We start from the raw sequence: 19,018 nt of genomic DNA, 5'->3' as shown, positions 1-19,018 counted from the left end.
TGTAATCTGCGTAATCATACCTGAATTGTTTTCATTCTTGCTCCTTACACAGGAAATACCAGAAAGACTTGCTGGCCCCAGGTCCAGCAGAGTTCCTAAGCTGCAGGGTGGTTAGGTGAGGCACAGAATGATGCCAGCCCTTTCCTTCAGCCCCCTGTAGCAGCTCTTGCTGATGTTCATCTGTCCAGTTTGGTTTCTTGAACTGTTCGGCTTTTCTTGGGAGCTGCTTTGAGAGTTGGTTTTGACTGCAGCTCTCGCCTAGCCAGGGATTTGCCTTTTAAAGGACAGGGGGGCTGGATTTCTTCAGGAATTATCAGCAAGCTGCTGCTGACCCCCAGGTTTTGCAAATCTCCCTGTGTAGCCCCAAAGTCGCTTTGCTCAGCCTTTCGTAAAGGAAGAGGAGAAGTTTTCAAAGACAACGCTAACCCTGCAATTCATACAAGAGCCTGCAATCTGTCAATAGGAAAACGCTTTTCACTCTGTCTTAACTCCAGGACCTGTCTGCATCGTTCCCGTTTCTCTTGGATGGAGGTGTGCTCCCTCACGACCTTTAGGTAACGCTCTGGAGGTGCCCCAAGGGACCCGTACAAGAGGAGGGAGCCAGGTTTAAAACTCGGGCAGAGCATCCAGCTGCAGCCATCCCCGCATCTCCTCTGCTGTGGTGAGAAATCCCTCTCCTCCGGCCCCTCCATGCTGCCACCAGAGCTGCTCCTGCCCCGTGCTGGTAAAATATGACCAGTGCCAGAGGTCGGTGCGGATTTTCCAGCACGATGCTTTTACAAATGCAGTTCACAGCCCAGCTCCCAGAGGAGGTGATTTTTGGCAGCCACCCTTGGGGTATGCTCCAGCTCGTGTAACCTCTCCGGGGACCAGAGCCCTCGGCGTGACCGCAGGAGCGCAGCAGCGATGCTCTGCCATATGGGAAGGTCGTTTCTCAGCTCTGGGTCGGGATTTGCTTCCTCCCAGAAAGCAGCTGACTAATAACAGCTCTGCAGCGGTGGGAAGTGTGCGCCAATCATTTGTGTTTCTTAGCAACACCACAGAAGAAAGTTCAAGTATCACATTGTTTTAAAAAAAAAAAAAAAATCAGTTAAAAATACAACCATTTTGCCCTTGATGGGGTTGTCTTCTCCCCTCTCTGCTGCTCCTTAGGACAAAAGCAGGGACACCACCACAGCTGGGGAAATAAGAGAACATCTCCAGCTGCAGTCCTTTTGGTTGCGCCTTAGAAAAGGAGCTGCAGAGACTTTCCAGGCTGCCAGGCGCAGTCTGAGCTGCTCTGGCTTGGGTCGCTTTTCAGAAACGCGGCTCCCAGGCCCAGAGATGCTGTCTCTTAGCGCTTGCCGTACACCAGGAGGATGGTTCTCTTCCCAAAGCCTGACATCCGTGGGAGAGGCAGGAAAAAGCAAATGCAGCAGTGGAAGTAGGATTAGGAATTTCAGAAAACAGGTACGGCTCCAGGGGTGGGGTGTAAGGGCGAGGCTCAGGGCTGGGTTTTGGTTCAGCCCGTTGGAAATCTGGGAACCACACTGAGGTTTGAGTTTCAAGCAGCCACAGCTGGTTTGGGGTCAGTTCATCTACACAGGTGCTGGCTTCCACTGTCAGCCTAACTGGAAGGTCATCCTGCTCCCTACAGGGGGAATTTCTTATGGGAATTAGGTAAATAAGCAACTCATTACATGTTCTAGCTGGGTGATCAAAGAGGGCTCTTATTCAGTAACAATTTACGATATTAATATAATAAACAACCTGAAAAAACACACACAACCAAAAGAATCAGAGGTTGTATTGCTTAAAGAAAACAAAAAGCCAGTTATAAGTTGAAACCCTTTCTAAAAAGGTTTTTAAATAGCCTCCTGCTAAGCCCCTGCTCAGCAGCTGGTTGTGTTGATGAGGAAGATTAAGCAGGATGCGGAGTCGATGGTGTTGGGTAGCAGCAGTGATAACCCAGTGGCAGTGGGATGATGGTGAGAGCACTGGAGAAATCCTTTATGAGGTCACCAGCCTGACTGAAGTCAGTGGGGTTTGAAGACTAAGACTGCATCTGAAGGGATTTCTGTGGTTTATAGTGACCTTATAAATGGTGAAACCTTTAGTTTGGGAGTGTGACTGTAAAAAAAGTAAATTAAAAAAGGTGCAGATGGCTATAAAATAGGCAAACATAAGTAGTTTCACACTTTTTTTCCACCTGTGGACAGAAAGGAAATAAGTAATGCTGAATCAAATGAGAGCAAACAATTACAAATAATTAGCTAAAGTTTTCCAGCAAGTGTTAAGATAGCTTTACTTATAGCCGTGTTGTAACGTGATCCTCCTGCCCGTCTTTCCACTGGTTCATAAACAAGTCACAAGCCTCTCCCCATGAATCAAACACATCCTCTGACGAGTCTATAAGTTTGGAATTAGAGGAACAAATACTGGAAGCACAGTGAAGGGAGCTGGTACAAACCACAGGGCACTCCTTGCTCTGTCCCCTAAGTCTTGTGTTCCCGCTGTAGTCCACCTCATTGAGGTTAATTTCACTTTTGGAACAATTCTCTTCTTTGTCTTTATCAATCTGAGAATATTTAATGTCTTTCCACATGTAGTGTGGCTGAATAATTCCATCTGAAATAGTGTACATGGGCTCGGAGCTTGGTTCGGGCACATGTCCGTTCATCTTGGAGAAGAGCAGGCCCAGTCTCTTGAAGGACTCCTTTTTGGAGCTGGAAAGTCTCTGAACTCTATTTCCATTTCGGACGAAGGAGCGCTTACTGATCCCATTGCTTTTTGGCTTCTCTTCCACCATATTCATCCCAGACATGGTTTTAATTAGAGCAGATACGTTGAAGTCCTTTTTTTTGTTGGCTACGTTGAAAGACACACTCTTGGCTTTGGGTTTTTCTCCAGCGCCATCCTCATTTGTTTCATCCTTTTGGGACACCTCTGTGCTGCTGGTAGAATAACTTCTCCTCTGGGGCTTCCTGTTTCCTAAGAGGTCGAGAACTTCATAGCGAAAACTTGAGATGTCCTGTTTTAATTCCTAGGGTAAGAGGAGAAATGAGTTACACTCAGCAGCTTTATCTGTGACGTGAAAGAACGATCACATTCCCTTGGGGGAGCTGTTTGGAGTTACGCAAATGGCTGAGACCAAATCATCCAAGAATACCACAACCATCTTCATTATTTACTGACACACACAAAAAGAAATGTGGTGGTAGTCCTGAGAACTGGAGACCTCACACGATCTTTGTTGACAAGTTTGTGGGACTGGCCCCCATCCGTAACTCCCCCCAAAAAAAGTCAAATAAGACAATTATAGAAGAGGGGAAACACTGCTGAAATTTCAAAAAATGCTGTTTAGTTGACAGGCCCAACTTTAACTTTGTTGGTAAGTGTTCTTCGTATCCGTTAACCCAGACCCATTCTTTGGCTCTGACTGGGTTAGGATTGGGAATGTGATATTGACTCAAATCAGATACTTCACTCCTACCTGTTTCCAACGCTTTTGTCTACATAACCTATTGTGTATTAAAATCTGGGACATGATCACATGGAGAGACACTCAAACAATAATATTCTCTGCTCACACAAACCCCACATGCACACCATACCCATTCCCAGCCCCAGGAACAGTCCTATTTCTGCAGCGGGTTACAAATCCTCTTATCAAGGTAATGCAAACTCTGCAAGAGGCTGCTTGAATTAATAGAATAAATTATTATTAAGGAATAATAAATTACCTTGAAATTCTCTTCAGTTAAACCTTCGTTGGTTTTGGAAGTTCTTATCATTGCTGCGACGTATCGTTTCACAAGATTTCTTATCACTTCCTGGAACAGGAAACAACACGAGTGATTCCGCTGTGGGCTCAGCCCAAACTCTGCTCTGACTGCACTTCACCGAGTTCCTCCCGACAGCGGCGGTCCTGACTCTGCTATCTACCGTTAGAAAGAGAACGCTTTATTTTCAACCAAACAAGCCTTGGGAAAGGGTTCTGTACCTTCCACCTCGAACGCTTGGTGGTTAACTCCAGGGAGCAGGTATTTTGTGTTTGGTTTGTATAGATCAATGTCACTCAGAAAAACCCCTGGTGTTCTTCAGCGTCCTCAAGCCCTTTACCCTCAGTGCTGGAAGTTTTCCAGATTACCAATCTCGCCTATGTGCTGTGTGTCCTGCTAGGCTAAGCTTCCCTGTTGAAGATTGTTTATTGTGTTTGAAAGCCAAGGAGAGCACGTTGGCAACAAACCTGAAGAGCAGCCAGGGCCCCATGGGGCAATATACACCTTGGTGTTAAACCACAGCTGCTGGGACGTTCCCTAACGGCAGGTTAGAAACTCCTTTCAAGGCTGTGGATGGTGCGGGAGGGACTGAATCCCACCCTCGGTGCCTTCTCTACAGCCTCTCCCTCCTCTGCGTTTCTCCTCTGGGCTGTTTGCCCAGATTTTTGGCAGGATGAGATCCATTTTGCTCTGTGTTTGTGTACCTCCTTGCTGGTTTTCCATAAGCAAACTGGTCCTTTGAGCTTGTACATTTATCTGTGCCGACCAACATACACAGAGGTTGAGCTCTGTATGCAGAAGAGACCCCTCCAAACCTTCCCTTCATTCCCCCCTTTTCATAACTAGGGATAACAAGTCTGAGCAAAGATGGGCTCTGCAGCGAGGTTTTACTGGGTTTTTTCTGTTGGTACCGGTAAACTGTGCTGTGAAGTCAGAAAGTACCAAACGGCTGTTGTCAAAGGTGATTAATTATGTTAAACATCACCTTCAGATAAAGATACTCTTCAAAAAGCAGGAGATGTCTTAAGTAAGACAAATTACCAACGGCTTTTGACAGTGTCGCCTAACCTACCACCTAACATTCTGGAGAATTTTTTTCCTTCCAGCATGCTGGCATAATACATCACGCTGAATTCAAGTACTGAAGCTGGTGATTTTAATGCAGTTCCAGCCTTCTGTAGGTTGGCTTTAATGAGTACTTGATGACAGGCAGGCTGAGAATAAACAAACCCAGCAACATTCAGCAAAGGAACCATTCCTCCTTCCTGAGCTGTCCAAAACAAAAGAAAATCCCCACCGCTGTTTGAGTTAGGGGTGCTTTACAAAAGAGAGCAGCAGAGGAGCAATTCAACAGCGCGTAAAAATGATGCAGAAACAGTTTGAATCAGGATGGTGTGACAGCCTGGTCCCTCTGACGGCAGTGGGGATGTCACCTTTGACTTCAGCAGCCAGATGGATACCTGGCAGGTTTTCCACTGTTCCAGAGCGGGTGAAAGGCCAGGAGTGATTCACTAAACCATCCCACCTCTGAGGAGATGTTTTCATCCATTATAAGCACAATCCTCTTAGAGGACCTACACTTATCAAAATACATTCTAGAAGTGAGCAAGAATGGAGGTAGTAGAAAATGAGCAGGAAGAAGCAGCGGCAAGTAAAAACTTTACATACTCAAGAGTTTACCTGGTAATGTTGATTCTGAATCAGGTTGTCAGCGTGCCGCTCCTGGAAAGAGAAAGGCACAGACATGAGACCTGTTTCGTCCTGGCTTCAGGGCTCCTGATGGCTCTTAGCAAGTTAGGATCCAGCAGCCTTCTACTGCACCAGCAGAGCCATGGCCCTTGCGATCCTGAACACGCACAAGCATGAAAAATGAAATATAAAACCCTGCAGCTCCTTACTGTGAACGTTTTGAGGTTTTCATGCCTCTTCTGTTCGTTGTCGGAGTCGCTGCCCGGGCACAGCCGATTGTGGATCCACTTGCAAAGGTACCAGACTGACTTAGGGCTCGGGACAATGTTAAAAGGCGGGGGCAGAGTGGCACCTTCATCAAAGTAACTCATCCAGAGCTTCGTCCGCGCAAACTTCCACTCGATATCCGCATGGTCCTACAAGAGAAGGAAGGAGACTGTCAGCAGCTTCAGGCAGGCTTTCCCGGAGGAGATGCCCACGGCTGAGGAGGTGATGTGTGAGCACTTCTCCAGCTGCAGGCAAAGCAGCATCGCTTCTTCCATCTCCCTTGCTGGAGGTGTACTTAAAAAAAAATCGCCGTGAAATGTAGCTAGACTGTAAAAATACCAACCACCGAGAAATGAGATGATGGCAGTATTCAGCAAAAAGAATTTTGCATACTAAAGGCCAGCTTCATCCTTTCGAGGTTGTGCTTATTAGTTCGCCAATAAAAGAAGCAAGAAAACACATTTCTTATTTTGCCTTTTGCTGGCACTTTTATTATCACAAACTGTTGTTTCTCATGTCCAAATCCAATGAATTCTCACAGTTGCCCCTGGAAAAAGATCTTTCATAGTGTTTTTTGTTTTGTTTTGTTTTTATAGCTTCTATTAATTCAGCTCTTAGAAGGAAGTGACACATTTTATGCCTGCCATATTTTACATCTTGCCTCTGCATTATCCTTACACCAAACAGGAGACATTTTACTGTTGGGTTTGGGTTTTTTTTTTTTAATTTATATTATCACCATGCTCAGTGGCTGCACTCTAGTGTTTTTCATCCCAACAAAGCAGAGGTGGAAAGTTAATAGCACCATCTTACAGCTGCACAGATTGGCACATGGGCCATACAGTCCCCAGGAAAGGAATAGGAGTCTGTGTGAGACACTGACCTTACACACTGCGAAACGGTGATCCCCAAATCAGCTCTTTGTGGTCTAGTCCGTGGAGCCACCACGGAGCCACTGTCCTGCCCAGTAACAAGCTGCACGTTCCCTTCAGCTCAGGGCAGAAACATCTACCTGCAGCCTGGGTTCGGGTACCGCAGCTCTTCCAAACGGCGTTCATGCTGTCTTGTGCCAATTTAAAAGTTTAAAAATGCCACTGTTGTGTATGTTCTGCAGAAATTCTGACTTTAGACAGATGAGGGAGGGAACAGTTTGAAGCCTTCAAGCCGAGCGGTGCTGAGCACAGCTCCTGATAGCACACTGAACTGCAATGGCAAATTTGGGTATTGTTACCAGCGCGGAGCAGAGTTGGTGGTTGTGACATTTCAGCTGTTCCGCATTCACGTTAACAATATCTAACATGAGATCAAACCAAAGCCACGATGATTTAGGCTAAGTACCCGTGCAAGGCAGGAGAAAAGGACAATGCGGGGTTTTAAGTTCCTGAGATTTTAGGCAGGTTGGCACAAGCAGCCCTCTGAGTGAGGGATGCCGGGCTGCAGGGCTGCAGCTCTCAGAGCCAAGCAGTGAAGTGCAGGACAGGGAGTTTAATAAAATATGGCTGAACATCGTGCCCAAAAAATTACTACACTGGCTCTCTGGCTGCACTCCAGTGCTCTGACATGGGTAAAATACGCTCTCATTTTGACAGGGAGGTGCAGCTGAACTCCATTTTCGTGGTGTATTCACATTACGTGCAGCTCTCGATGTAAAATGACTGCCTTGGTGGCCCAGGAGCACATTAGTCTCTGCAGATGGTCTGAATCAGCCCCCGACAGTCCCCTGCCAGCTTACCCAAAGGGCTGTTTTCAGGGCACAGGTAGACTCAGAGCAGCAGCCTGCCATGCCCCTTTTTGCCTCATACATTATCAGACCCTGCAAGCGGGGAAATTGCAGCATCACCGTGAAGCACTAGAAGCTGATGCTGGTGGAAATGAAGTTCTAGGTCGTAAAAAATGCAGTTTGCAGCAGTAGAAATAATTGCCACCAAAAAAGAAAAAGTCCTGCTCATTTTTTCTTCATTTCTCTCTACCTGCAGGCTGCAGCAAGCTCAGTAGAGCTGGAGGGGAGCAGGACAAGCTGGTGCCACGCAGCTGCAGTTCCTCCTTCCCAGCCTCTGGGTTAGTGCTCTGAGCTCCACAGCCAGCCCCTGGGACAAGTCCTGCCTAAGAACCGCTCAGAGTAAAGGCAGAGCTGCCCCAGCCTCCTCCAGGAGCAGGGCTGGCTGCTCCCTCCTCATCTTCCCACCTGAACATCTCCTGGTCTGGGCAACTTCAGTTGAAAGACTCTTCAGAAGGAGGACCACAAATGACCGGCATCCTCTGCCAGGTGAGCTGACGGGGACTGCATGGGCTCTACTGGGAGCTGAGTGCAGGGGCAGGGCAGTGCTGTGAAACTTGGTGCAAATTTCTCACGGGGGAAGTTTTGTGGTTGGTCTGAACAAATCCCCGTTGGTCTCAATGTGCCCGTGGGTGAGGCGGGTGGATGCTGGCTTCAGCCCCAGCTGTGCTCTTCCTGTGCAGTCTCAGTCAGCAAGAGCCACGTAACCTCTCCTAAAAGGCAGACCCTCTGTACAAAGCTCGAAGTATCTTTTCTCTCTTTTCTGCTGCTGTGAGCTCCCCAGGGTTTACAAACTCAGCCTGTCTCAATTATTCACCTTGATGTTTTGAGAACCTGAGCAAATCAGATGAGAGCTCCTGGCAGCAGTTTTGTGTTGGAAATATATAGCAAAGAGACATTTTGATTTTATTGAGAATGTCTTTGTGTGCCAGGAAACCACCATTTTCTCGGTTAGAGCTCTCTTTAGTGCTGTAAGCCGTGAAATGTGCACACAAAACTGCAGCTTTCCTAACTCTCCTCGCCGTGTTGAGTACCAAGAGTACCGTGCTTCAGCAATCACTCCATACCCAATTCAAACCTGAAGCACTCATGAGCTACAGCATGAGCTACAGCTAGTACATCCGTCATTGCGTTGGTTGTGAACATGGCCCCGTGGACCTCCAGATGTGCTCCAGGTTTTTGGTGCATCTCCCAGTGACGGCAGGCCACCGGGCAACATTTGCATTTTTGAGAGCTGCCCAAGTCTGAGCCTGCTTTGCACCAAAGCTGTTGCAAGGATTGCGCACAGGTGAATGCTCAAAGCAAGCTCCTGAGTACCAGGACAGTGAGAGGCCAACCCGAGGGCTCTCCCCTTGCCTCGGACGGGATGCTGGAGCACGCTCCCAGGGACAGCCAGCACGGACACAACCCTGCGAGGCTGCAGTAGAAGTGGGTTTCTTAAGAGAGAGGAGAAGAGGGAGCGCGCCGCTGCGGCGAGGAGCTTCAAGCAGACCCGCTGTGCAGTGAGGGCAGGATGCTCACAGACCTGTGCTGTCTTAGTGTTCTTAGATGATGACTTTTTGGTAACATTTATTATAAGGTAACGAAATATATCCACTAGCTTTGCAAGGGTGACCTTGTTGCTTTAGGAATTTAAATCCAAGTTTGAATTTCACTGTCCTCTGTTTGAGCTTCTGTTGCTCTTGCCCTTGTTCTTGTCACCATTTTCTTTCAAGCACCGCTCATCGTTTCAGCTATAAAACGCTCTACTTCTTAAGAGGGCCGAGCCCTCCAGCTCAAAGAACACATCGACTCAAAGAAACCAGCACTCGGCTTCTCTGTGAGAAAAACTGTATCACTATCACAATGCGGATGTGTCATATTGGCCACATAAGCCTCTTGCAAATCTCTGCCATTTGAAATGAGAATTAATCTCCCATAAAGATTTCCCTGTGGGATCGCTGAAGCCATCTTACTGTGGCAGTTGTGAGGATTTTCTAATTCAGTCAAAGCGATGTATTCACAGATGTGCCAGATTTTAAATAATTACCTGCTACACTAATTATCCGGGATAATTCAAGCATTAATCTCCATCTTTATCTCTGTGTACAAAATCTGTTGTTTACATTTTGTGAAATATTTGCTATAAAGACTTCCATCCTCATCTCCTTGCTGGGCCATATGGTTTCGATCACACTTTGCCAAACACCGGCCAGCTTCTCAGCTGGGACTGACCCAGCCAGCAGAGACCCCGCAACGGCAGACGGTTGCAGTTCTCTGCATGAGATGCCTACGACTGCCGCAGCCTCTGCGTTCCTCAGCCTCATCATGGGTTTAGTATTTCAGCTCTCTTATGGCTGGAAAGCTGATGGAGGAAAGCGCTGTCACTTTTAACTTAGCACATAGGAGCTGAAGCACAGGGCTGTCCCCTGGGAAGCCTGCGGCAGCCTGATCTTGTGACTCTTTAATTAGCATCCCTGAAAGCACCGGGATAGTCCTGAGCTGACATTAGCTTGGGGCTGACAGGCTGAAAGGGACTGCGGCAGGTCCCTGTGCTCCGCGGTGTCACACCGTGGTTAGCTCTGGGTGAGGATGGTGGAGAGCCCGGTACGAACACTCAGCTCAAACCTAACGCTGAGCTGACGGTAACGCTCGGCAGCCAGGCGCTCTGAGATCTTCCAACTTTTCCACTGTAAAACAATCACAAGACAACGAGTTAGTTAAGCTCCTCTGTGCTACACAGAGATGCACGAGGGCTTCCTCTAACACGAGGGAGGAAGCGTGGTCCTGGGATGCACGTCCCCACGCCCCTTCCGAAAGAATAACATATAACTAGTGTCTTCCGCGCTGGCACAGAAAGGGCTGTGTGTGCCTTTCTTGTGGTTATTATGCAGCAGCCAGTGGGCTAAGCTGGAAACTGGGCTGCTGCCTGTCAGGTGCAGATATCGATGGCTGGGACGATGCCCTCGGGACCCAGCGGGCTGTGGCCGAGTGCCTCGGAAGGAGGCACGGGAAGCTTTCCCAATGCTGGCAGAAGCCGGTGTGATTTCTGCGTCAGGAGTAGCAGGACTGCTCTCTGCTGCTGTCCCAGGAGGTGCCAGCAGCAGCCCAACAAGAAAGTGCCCAATCCATAGTCCTTTCCCCTAGGAAGGCAGGAGGAGAGGCAGTGCTCACCTTTAAAAGGAGCTCGCTGATTTATTTTATTTGCAGCCTATTGAGTAAGGGAGGCTCATTGCCCGAGAGGCACAGGAACTTCAAAGGTGCTTTTTGGGTGTGGAATGAGCTGTGCTGCAAAGTGTAGGAGAAGTCATTAAACACTGTTTGGTATGTTTCTATCTCAGGTGCCTCTTTGTTGCTCTTTGCTAAACCCAGAGCAGGAAACAGCACAGAAAATATATCAGCAGTGGCTTTCAAGCACGCCAGCACAAGAAATATTCCCTTGTGTGTCCTGAACAGAAAGCATTGCAGAACGAGGGTCAGGAGAAAGTTAATCTCTACAGAACCCGACACAGACAACTCTTACGCAGTTTTTTCAAAGCTGGTAATGTAACGGGCATTGGGCAAACTGGTAATAACGTCAGCGGAGCTGGGGGGTTTAATGCAAGCAGCAAAAATCCAGGCAGGCTATTTGAGGTGAATGATGCTTAATATTTTTCACAGAAAAATATGTCATAGAAAGAAAAAAAAATGTGAGAAAAATCATGGCCCTACAAAGGCAATTAACGCATGGGTAATTCAGCTGCAGCTGACAACAAATGACTCTGCTTTCAAAGCTGGGGATGACATACTGAAGGATAAGAACTTAATGGGATCAATCTCAAAAATAAGACAAGAAAAATTACTAAAGGAGGACAATCTAGCATTAGCAAAAAGCAATTAGAACAGTCGGAGAAAGAGACAGCCAGAGAAGAGATGGAAAGACCGTCTAGCACAGAATCACGCGCTGCACTGGGTGAAGCCGACAAAATCCTGACCAGCACCCAGGCCCCCACGCCGGGCAGCTGCAGTGGCCCCATGCCAGCACACACGGCTCTGAAGGAGCATGTGGCCATGCCCTGGGGAGGACAAGCCCATGGCAGACACACACCCGCACGTACAAAGTGCGGGAGCGCCCAGATGTGAGGGGAAACATGCCCGGAGAGACACAAAGCAAACTCCGTAGGCAAACGGGCAAGGGCAGGGCGTGCGGCACGGGGATGCGGGGAGTTTTCTGGCTCCAGCAAAGAAAAGGAAAAGGATGTTCATGAAGCATAGGCAAGTCCTGAAGAAATAAATAAATATACTCATAAATAAATGCCATCACTGGGATACAAGAAAAGTGAATTCTTGGGCCAGGATACAGGTAAAAACTTGCATTCAGAAAAGAGCTATCCTTATCTGGAGAAAGGCAGAAAGCAGCAGGGCCCTTAGGTGAGGAATCAAACAGAGCACAAGGGAGGAAAAAAAACAAAATCCAAATTTTGACACAGCAGCCATTTCAGATAAACCATCAATGGGATTGTGAGCCTCAAAAACCTGAAAGCAGGATGAAGATCCCGGTCACGGTAGAGCCCATAAAAGAACACGCTGCAAAAGAGGAAGTCAGGAAAAAGCCTCCTTCGTTTTGTAGTGTCCAAGGTCCCTGGGATGGAGTTAATTTTCCCCACAGCAGCCTTCATAGCGCTGTGCTGTGTGCTGGGAGCTGGAAGGGTGTTGGTAACCCACCGGTGTTCCGGGTACTGCTGAGCAGCGCTGCACAGCATCACGGCATCTCTCCAACACTGTCCCCACCAGAGGCTGGCGTGGGCAGGATCTTGGGAAGGGACAGAGTCCGGACAGCTGTCCCCAGCCGACCCGAGGGATAGTCCAGACCACATGACGTCTGCTCAGCAATAAAAGCAAAGAGAAAGGAGGAGGGTGGCATTCGTGATTACGACAAATTACTCCTGGAGCAACCGCTACGCGTACTGAAGCCCTGCTTCCTGGGAAGTGGCTGGATATCGCCTGCTGATGGGAAGTAGAGAACAAATCTTTTGCTTTCCTTTGCTTCCGTGCACAACCTTCACTTTTGCTTTATTAAACTTCCTCTGTCTTGACCTGTGAGGGGTTTTTTCCCGTCTTACTTTCTCCCCTCCTGTCCTGCTGAGGAGGGGAGTGATAGAGCGGCTTGATGGGCATGTGGACTCCAGCCAAGGTCAGCCCACCGCAGTGACACCACAGCAGACCTCTTAGATGAGCTGTTGCACTGGCCATCGCTTCCCCAGAATGGACCCCCCCCACACTGAGAGTGGGCTGATTTTCCCAGCTCTGGGGGATCAGTTTGTTTGTACTTGGAAAATGCATGCTTTAGCATCTCTGCTATTTATATCTTCCATGTGCAGAGTATATTCCTAATTAACATTTTTTTATTGTAGCTTGCAATGCGCTCCATTCCACAATGTACTTAGGTTATATATATATATATATATCAATTACCTTTCATCTCCCACCAGCATATTGGATGGAAACAAAGAAAGCTAATGAGAAGGCCAGGGAATATCACATTTGAGAAAACACAGAGAACTGGGGATTGTGCTGGTTTTAGTGCAGTTAAATTACTTGAACTGACACCTTTTTTTTTTTTTTTTCCTTCAGTCATATTCCAGCAAAGTTCAGCTTTTATTTTAATAGTCAAATAAATCAGAGCAGTAGGAAGGTCATGCAGAAAAATAGTTCTCTAAAAAAGCCTCAGCATGAACAAACAATGAGAAAGATATCACAAAGGCTTTGTTCTTCCTGCCATCTCTTCTCTATCCCTGCCTGATAAGAGCCTCTTTTCATCTGAAAGTCAGAGAGATAAGGTGCATCTGTGCTGATAATGTTAACTGCCTCCAGCCAGGTCAAAATCAAGTCATTCACACATGCCAGTAGAGAAATGGTGGGCTGAGCAGGTATGGCTAACCCCAAGTGTTTGAGTGGTGATGAATCCGTTATGGCAAAGAAAGGAACTTTGCTTCATTTCTACCCGTGCTATTTCCAGAATATTATCTTTCATTTTTTTCTGCATAGCCGGTCAGCCTGGGATTTGAGTCTTCCAAGGAAGAAGAAATGTCTTGAAATTTATTGGTAGACTGGTGGGAGCCAGATATAAAGGGGAATCAGGTACCTCTCTGTACTCCTCTTTACTTATTTCTTGTTTCTTTTTTTTTTTTTTTCCCAAGATAAATGAGTCCCAAGAAGAAAAATCCCATTTGGATCCACATATGAATTTCAGATCCCAGGATCCAGTCTGTGCCATTATAAGGATGTGATTTCAGCTTCAAATGTGATGTCAGCTGCAACAAAGGTAGTTAAAGGTCTAACAGTTTCTTTAATGTGGTATTTGGGGCTATTTGTAACTTTGAGATCTGAACTCTGATTATGAATAATCATAAAGCACATCTGATGTTCTTTGCCACTGACTCCTATGCTTCAAAAATGTTTACCAGAATCTCTGGTCACATGGAGCTGACCAGAAGGGTAGTAACACAGTAAATTCATTACTGCTCTGACCCTGGGAGCGGTTTTCATGTGTTGCTGGCATTTCCCTGAATCACAGCTCTGAGCCCCACTGTATCTCCTTAGGCTTTACAACCTTTTTATGTGCACGTATACACAGCCCCGATATCCCCTCCTCAAGTAACCAAAGCCCAACTCATTCCCAAGCTTCCATAGCTAAGCAATGAAACTATGTACAAGTATTCACATACCAACTGCTTCAGTATTTTGCTCTTTTATGACTGGTCATAAATGGCCTTTCCTCAGCAAAGGAATGGAGCAGGACTGTGTCTTTTCCCGAGTCTGCAGAGCTCATGGCACCAGGGGGAGAAGCAAGTGCCTGACACCTCTGGAAGTCAGCCTGCTTGCACAGCCACTTAAGTGCATGAGTGCATGAGTGCACTTAAGTGCATAAGCTTAGCTGCCAAAAATTGAAAAATTGCTCAAAAATGAAAAATTCTAGCTAAACATCCCGGTTGTTTAAATATATCCTTGAGCCAAAAGGAAGGGAACCATTATAAACGTATGAGATCGCTCAGGTCTGTAAGTGAATCCTGAGCCGTGCAGATAGCACTGGCTCACGGGTCGAAGCCCCTGTTGCTTCCCCAGGTCTGAGAGCAGGGTCTGCAGCTGAGGGGGATCCGCCCGGAGAACAGAAATGCACACGAGGAGCCCCAGCACAGCATCCAGGTTATCAGGCATCTTCCCGTTTAATTGGATGGAGTTGTATGTGTCCTGCTTCACCCGTATAATCAGCACCAACTGATTTGCCGGACTGCAGCATGCTGGAAAGGGAATCTGTGAAGCACTGACATCTAAAAAGTCACATTTCAGAGGGTTCTTAATATAGCTGTTCCCGTTGCTCGGTATCAGATGAAAGGTCTTCCCGGATAAATCCCTTTTAGTTTTTCATTGCTTTTTCCTCTGTAATATTTTTCCTTTATCCTTCACTTTTCCTCTTCTGCCTTTTTAACAGAAGTCCCCTCGATGCAGAAGCACAAGCTAATGTTAATTGAGCTTGTCAGGCCTAAATAAAAGATGGGATAGTGCAGAGGGCTGCAACCTATGTGGTTCCATCTGGATACTTCAACTTCTGTCATGTAGCAAGAGCAAACCTTGTTGCGCTGCTTTGTACGGAACGGGCAGAGAATTATTGACCTGGCATGTGGGGCACTGGTGTATTAACTACGCCAAAGAAAACAGAACCCACCCGTATAAATGACAGCAAATTACCTGTAATACCTTAAATCAGCCAGGGGTCGTCTACAGATTGCAAGCTCATCTTGTTTTTTACTTAAATGTAATGTTTCTGCTCCTCTGAATAAACCCCAGAGTGGTTTGGCCTTGGCGGTACACAGGGTCAGATAAATATCTGGGTTTTCAAAGATTAAAAACAACAGACAGGATTAACCTTCTGACCCTGCCGACCCTGTGAGCGTGGGTTTGCAGGACTGGGCCCTAGGATGGAGAATTAGCTTTGTCTCATCTAACAGCAGAAGAAAGATGCCGCGTATGAAGTCAGAGCACATCGCGTGCTTCCATTTAGAGGCTCTGCAAACACCAGATGAATATTAACAACTTGATTCACGTCCATGGGTTATATGTAATTAGGGCAAAGCCAGCAAAAAGACAAACAGTTCTACACCTTCAAATGAATACTTTAGCTTGCTAACAAAAAGCAGTTAAGCTGCCCGACAGTCTAGAGCACGGCTCCAGGGCTAGTTTCACCCCTCGCTGTATGGTAGCATCACCGCACACCACTGCTGCAACGTATTTCCCTTCACTTTCAGATAAAAATCTGTTGGGAGCCCCAGGCAGAAGCTCCAGAGAGAGCACCCAGCCTTGGGAATCAGTCCCACTCCTCCAAAGATGTACTACAGCCACCCAGGAGGGAACTGGAGAGCAGGGGACAGCATTTCTTCACACATCTCAGGCTCCGTGGGGATACAACAGAAATCTGCCCGTCCGAATGCCACAAAAGGCACGGAGTAAGTTCAGGTCAATTTGCGATTTCAATTAATTATTGTTGATGACACAGATGAGTTTTGGGAGTGCAGCAATTGAGATCTGGGCAGTTACAGGTGCATTGCAGAATGAAGAAAAGCCTTGAGCGCGTTACCTTCACCCAGAACACGGGGTCTGCACGCGGGCAGTGATGAGCAGGATGCGTGTGGGGCAGCTGGAGCCCCTGAGGGCCATAAAACTGGGGAACAAACAGCAACATTTTGTTCAGCTGGCAAACCAAGGAAAAGCCATTTAATCCCCTTTCTAGAGCCTAGTTGTTTTCTACACCATAAAAAGCTTCAGGAGACATTAATCCCAGCTCATATTGGCAAGAAGAGTATAATAATTTCATTTCCTGCTGGATGACAGAGTTAAAAAACAAACACATCTCAATTTCTCCTAAGAAATTCAAATTGATGCTTCTGAAATGGGGCTTGTGAGAGGAACATTTCCTGATGCTTTACAATAGCTGGGATGTGAGTCCAGGCTTTGGAGGTGGCCTCACCTCTACAGGGGGACAAGCTACCACCCCAAAACCTGCCACGTGCAGGGACTGTACAGCTCTGTCTCTTGAACCAAGTTTATTGATTCCTAAAATTCTTCCTCAGCAAAACCACCAACTAATAGCTGTGCAGGTCATGCAAGCAGAGGAGGTGCAACATTTTTTTGACAGTCCTAAGGGTTGTAGATCACAGAGGGGAAGAGAATTTCTGCTGCTGCTGTGAATTAAACTGGGTAGGTAATTACTGCTGTGGTGCTGAGGGAGCTCAATTGGCGCAGAAAACGAGAGGAATTTTTGTTCATTGTAGATGAAGAAAAGTTTGGTACTACTTCCTGGGGGAAATCCAAAGGCATCTTGGAAACAATGTAATAGGGAGCTGAAAAATCTTTGTATTCCTCTGTGCTTTAGTTTTTAAACTCTCTACTCTGCAAAAATGTAGACAATTCCATGTACAACATCCCTACACTTACAGTCAAAATCTCCTGAAAGTGATCGCTTATTTTTAGCTGCTCATACCAACTGTTTCTGTTTACTGTATGGCTTTTGTTTTGCTATGCAAAATGTTTATTGTGTTCATTCCTGTCCTCCACAATATGTGCTAATCCACTCTATCTCATTCCATTATTTAAAACTGCACTCCTAGTTTGGTGTCCAATGCCCTCATTTCTCCAGTCTGAACACTGGCAGCTATGTTTCAATTTGGTCGTACATTCTACTCGCAGAGATACACTTAAAAAAATTAAACACACAGCTGTCTTTTGCAGTAACAGCTGTCTGAGATGAACCTGCTTGAAATAATAGGCACACAAACCAACATGAGGATATAAAATACAATATACAAACCAATTCTGTAGCTTAATGCATACTGCTGGAGTGAAGTTGTTATTCAAACATAGCCTGTACGCCATGTATTACACACACTCGAAGCTGGAACACCTTCACTTTCATGCACAGCAGTTAGAGGTAATTTTTCTCAGACCTACTTTGGTGTGACGCTATCCCTGAGGTATTAAGCATCGTTGTACTTCCCTAAAACATCTGAAAGCTGTAAGTACTTACATCCCTCCTTAATATGTCAGCGGGATGCCTAGCGCGGCAGTGCTGTGGTGTGCCACTTATCGCTCTAGCTCACCTGGAGCTCAGGTGATGAGTTCGCAGCCCTATGGTTTCCTTCCTGCAGATGGGTCTTACTTGCTGTTCTCCCATCGATCTTGCTTCCCATTGCTCCTGCGGCTGCAGAGTCAGAACTGGTGGTACAGTTCCAGTGACTAATTCCTGCATGACATCCCAGAATATCACGGATGTGTCCACAAGGAACATGCTTTCAGAAAATACGCATAGATTGCTAATTCCCTGCAAAATGTACCTGCACCCTACGGCACCAGAAAGGCCAGAATGTACCTGCACCCGAGGACCCCCAGTAACACCCGCTATCACGCTGTTTTGAAAAATTACAAACTGGCAGAAGGATTGTGTAACTTCAGATGCAGCCAAGTGGCGATCCTGTGAGAAACAGCCCATGACTTAAAGTGTTTTCATCACCCACTCTGTTACTTTCTGCCACTTAGGAATGATGGAGCCACCTGTCTGCTTCCAGGTAAGTTCCATTGTCCTTCCTCTTGTCATCGTGACGTATTCCTCTTGTATTCATCAGGTGATGGTATTTCTCTCACGTCTGGGAAGGTATTGAGATGAGAGACCCAGCAGTGCGTAACAGCCAGTTGCATTCTGTGCTGCTTGTATAGAACATTCTGATCTTCACGTACTGAAACCGCACAAAGCGTATGGAAATTTGGGTGTGCTTTGGGATTCTGTTTGCCTTGTCAGTGAAACATAGTGTCTCCCATAACCAGCTCTTGACAATGGCTTGGCGAAAGAGAAAAATGGGCTGTATGAAAAAAATCAATATCGAAACTGCTTCAGGGTACCCCTAGAAAAATGTATTTACTGAAGTCTGAAATAGCTTAGTAGAAAAACAACAAAATTATGGCAGAAAAATCCTTCCTTCCGTGAGTCAGGAATCACTCAAAGCTGTGTGGAGGTTTTACCCTTTGCTTGCCTTGCTCTGTCTTCCACAGATACCCCATGGTTTCATGCTGTGTGCCTACAGTGCTTAATTAACTGCCAAGCCTGTACCTCCGTACAGGGGAGATACAACGAAGAGCAAAGAAAGAGCAGCTTGGAATCTCATTTTTCTAACCTCACAGCAGAAACTCACGTATATATGAGACAACAGAGAGAAGCTAACCTGAAGAATAACTGCTACAAATGCAGTAATGTATTTGTCCCTGGAAGAAAGGAGGGGAGACTGTTTGCATTGCAGCAGTGCCACTGGCTCATTAATGAGAGGAATTAATTAAGACGTCCTGACCATTCCACTGCAGGGAAATCAAGAAGCAGAGATGCACTCTGGGATGTCTAGCTCATTTTATTTCTCTGCAGTCCTGCACATGGCACAAGATTTCCTAGTGATGTATTTGAGAAGAAGACCTCCACCCCACTGCAAGGTCCTTTCCCCTCCTCCCTCCCTGGCACGCTGCCATT

General features: G+C 46.7%; 1 protein-coding gene across 1 annotated transcript in view; it reads right to left on the bottom strand.

Annotated features, from left to right (window-relative positions):
* Positions 1-2,287: 2,287 nt before the first annotated feature.
* The window catches only part of LOC104457442 (short transient receptor potential channel 5), a 61,639-nt gene continuing 44,908 nt past the window's right edge, over positions 2,288-19,018 (bottom strand). Inside the window, exons 7-10 of the mRNA XM_010084916.1 lie at positions 5,660-5,866; positions 5,442-5,483; positions 3,723-3,812; positions 2,288-3,022 (exon numbers count right to left, since the gene is read on the bottom strand). Coding sequence (XP_010083218.1) covers positions 2,288-3,022; positions 3,723-3,812; positions 5,442-5,483; positions 5,660-5,866 — 1,074 coding nt within the window. The remainder of the gene's footprint in view (positions 3,023-3,722; positions 3,813-5,441; positions 5,484-5,659; positions 5,867-19,018) is intronic.

This window comes from Pterocles gutturalis, unplaced genomic scaffold (genome assembly GCF_000699245.1).
Source record: "Pterocles gutturalis isolate BGI_N339 unplaced genomic scaffold, ASM69924v1 scaffold18970, whole genome shotgun sequence".
NCBI classification, from domain to species: Eukaryota; Metazoa; Chordata; class Aves; order Pterocliformes; family Pteroclidae; genus Pterocles; species Pterocles gutturalis.
Note: the sequence above shows the minus strand (reverse complement) of the source record. Positions and strands in the feature narration are given on the sequence as shown.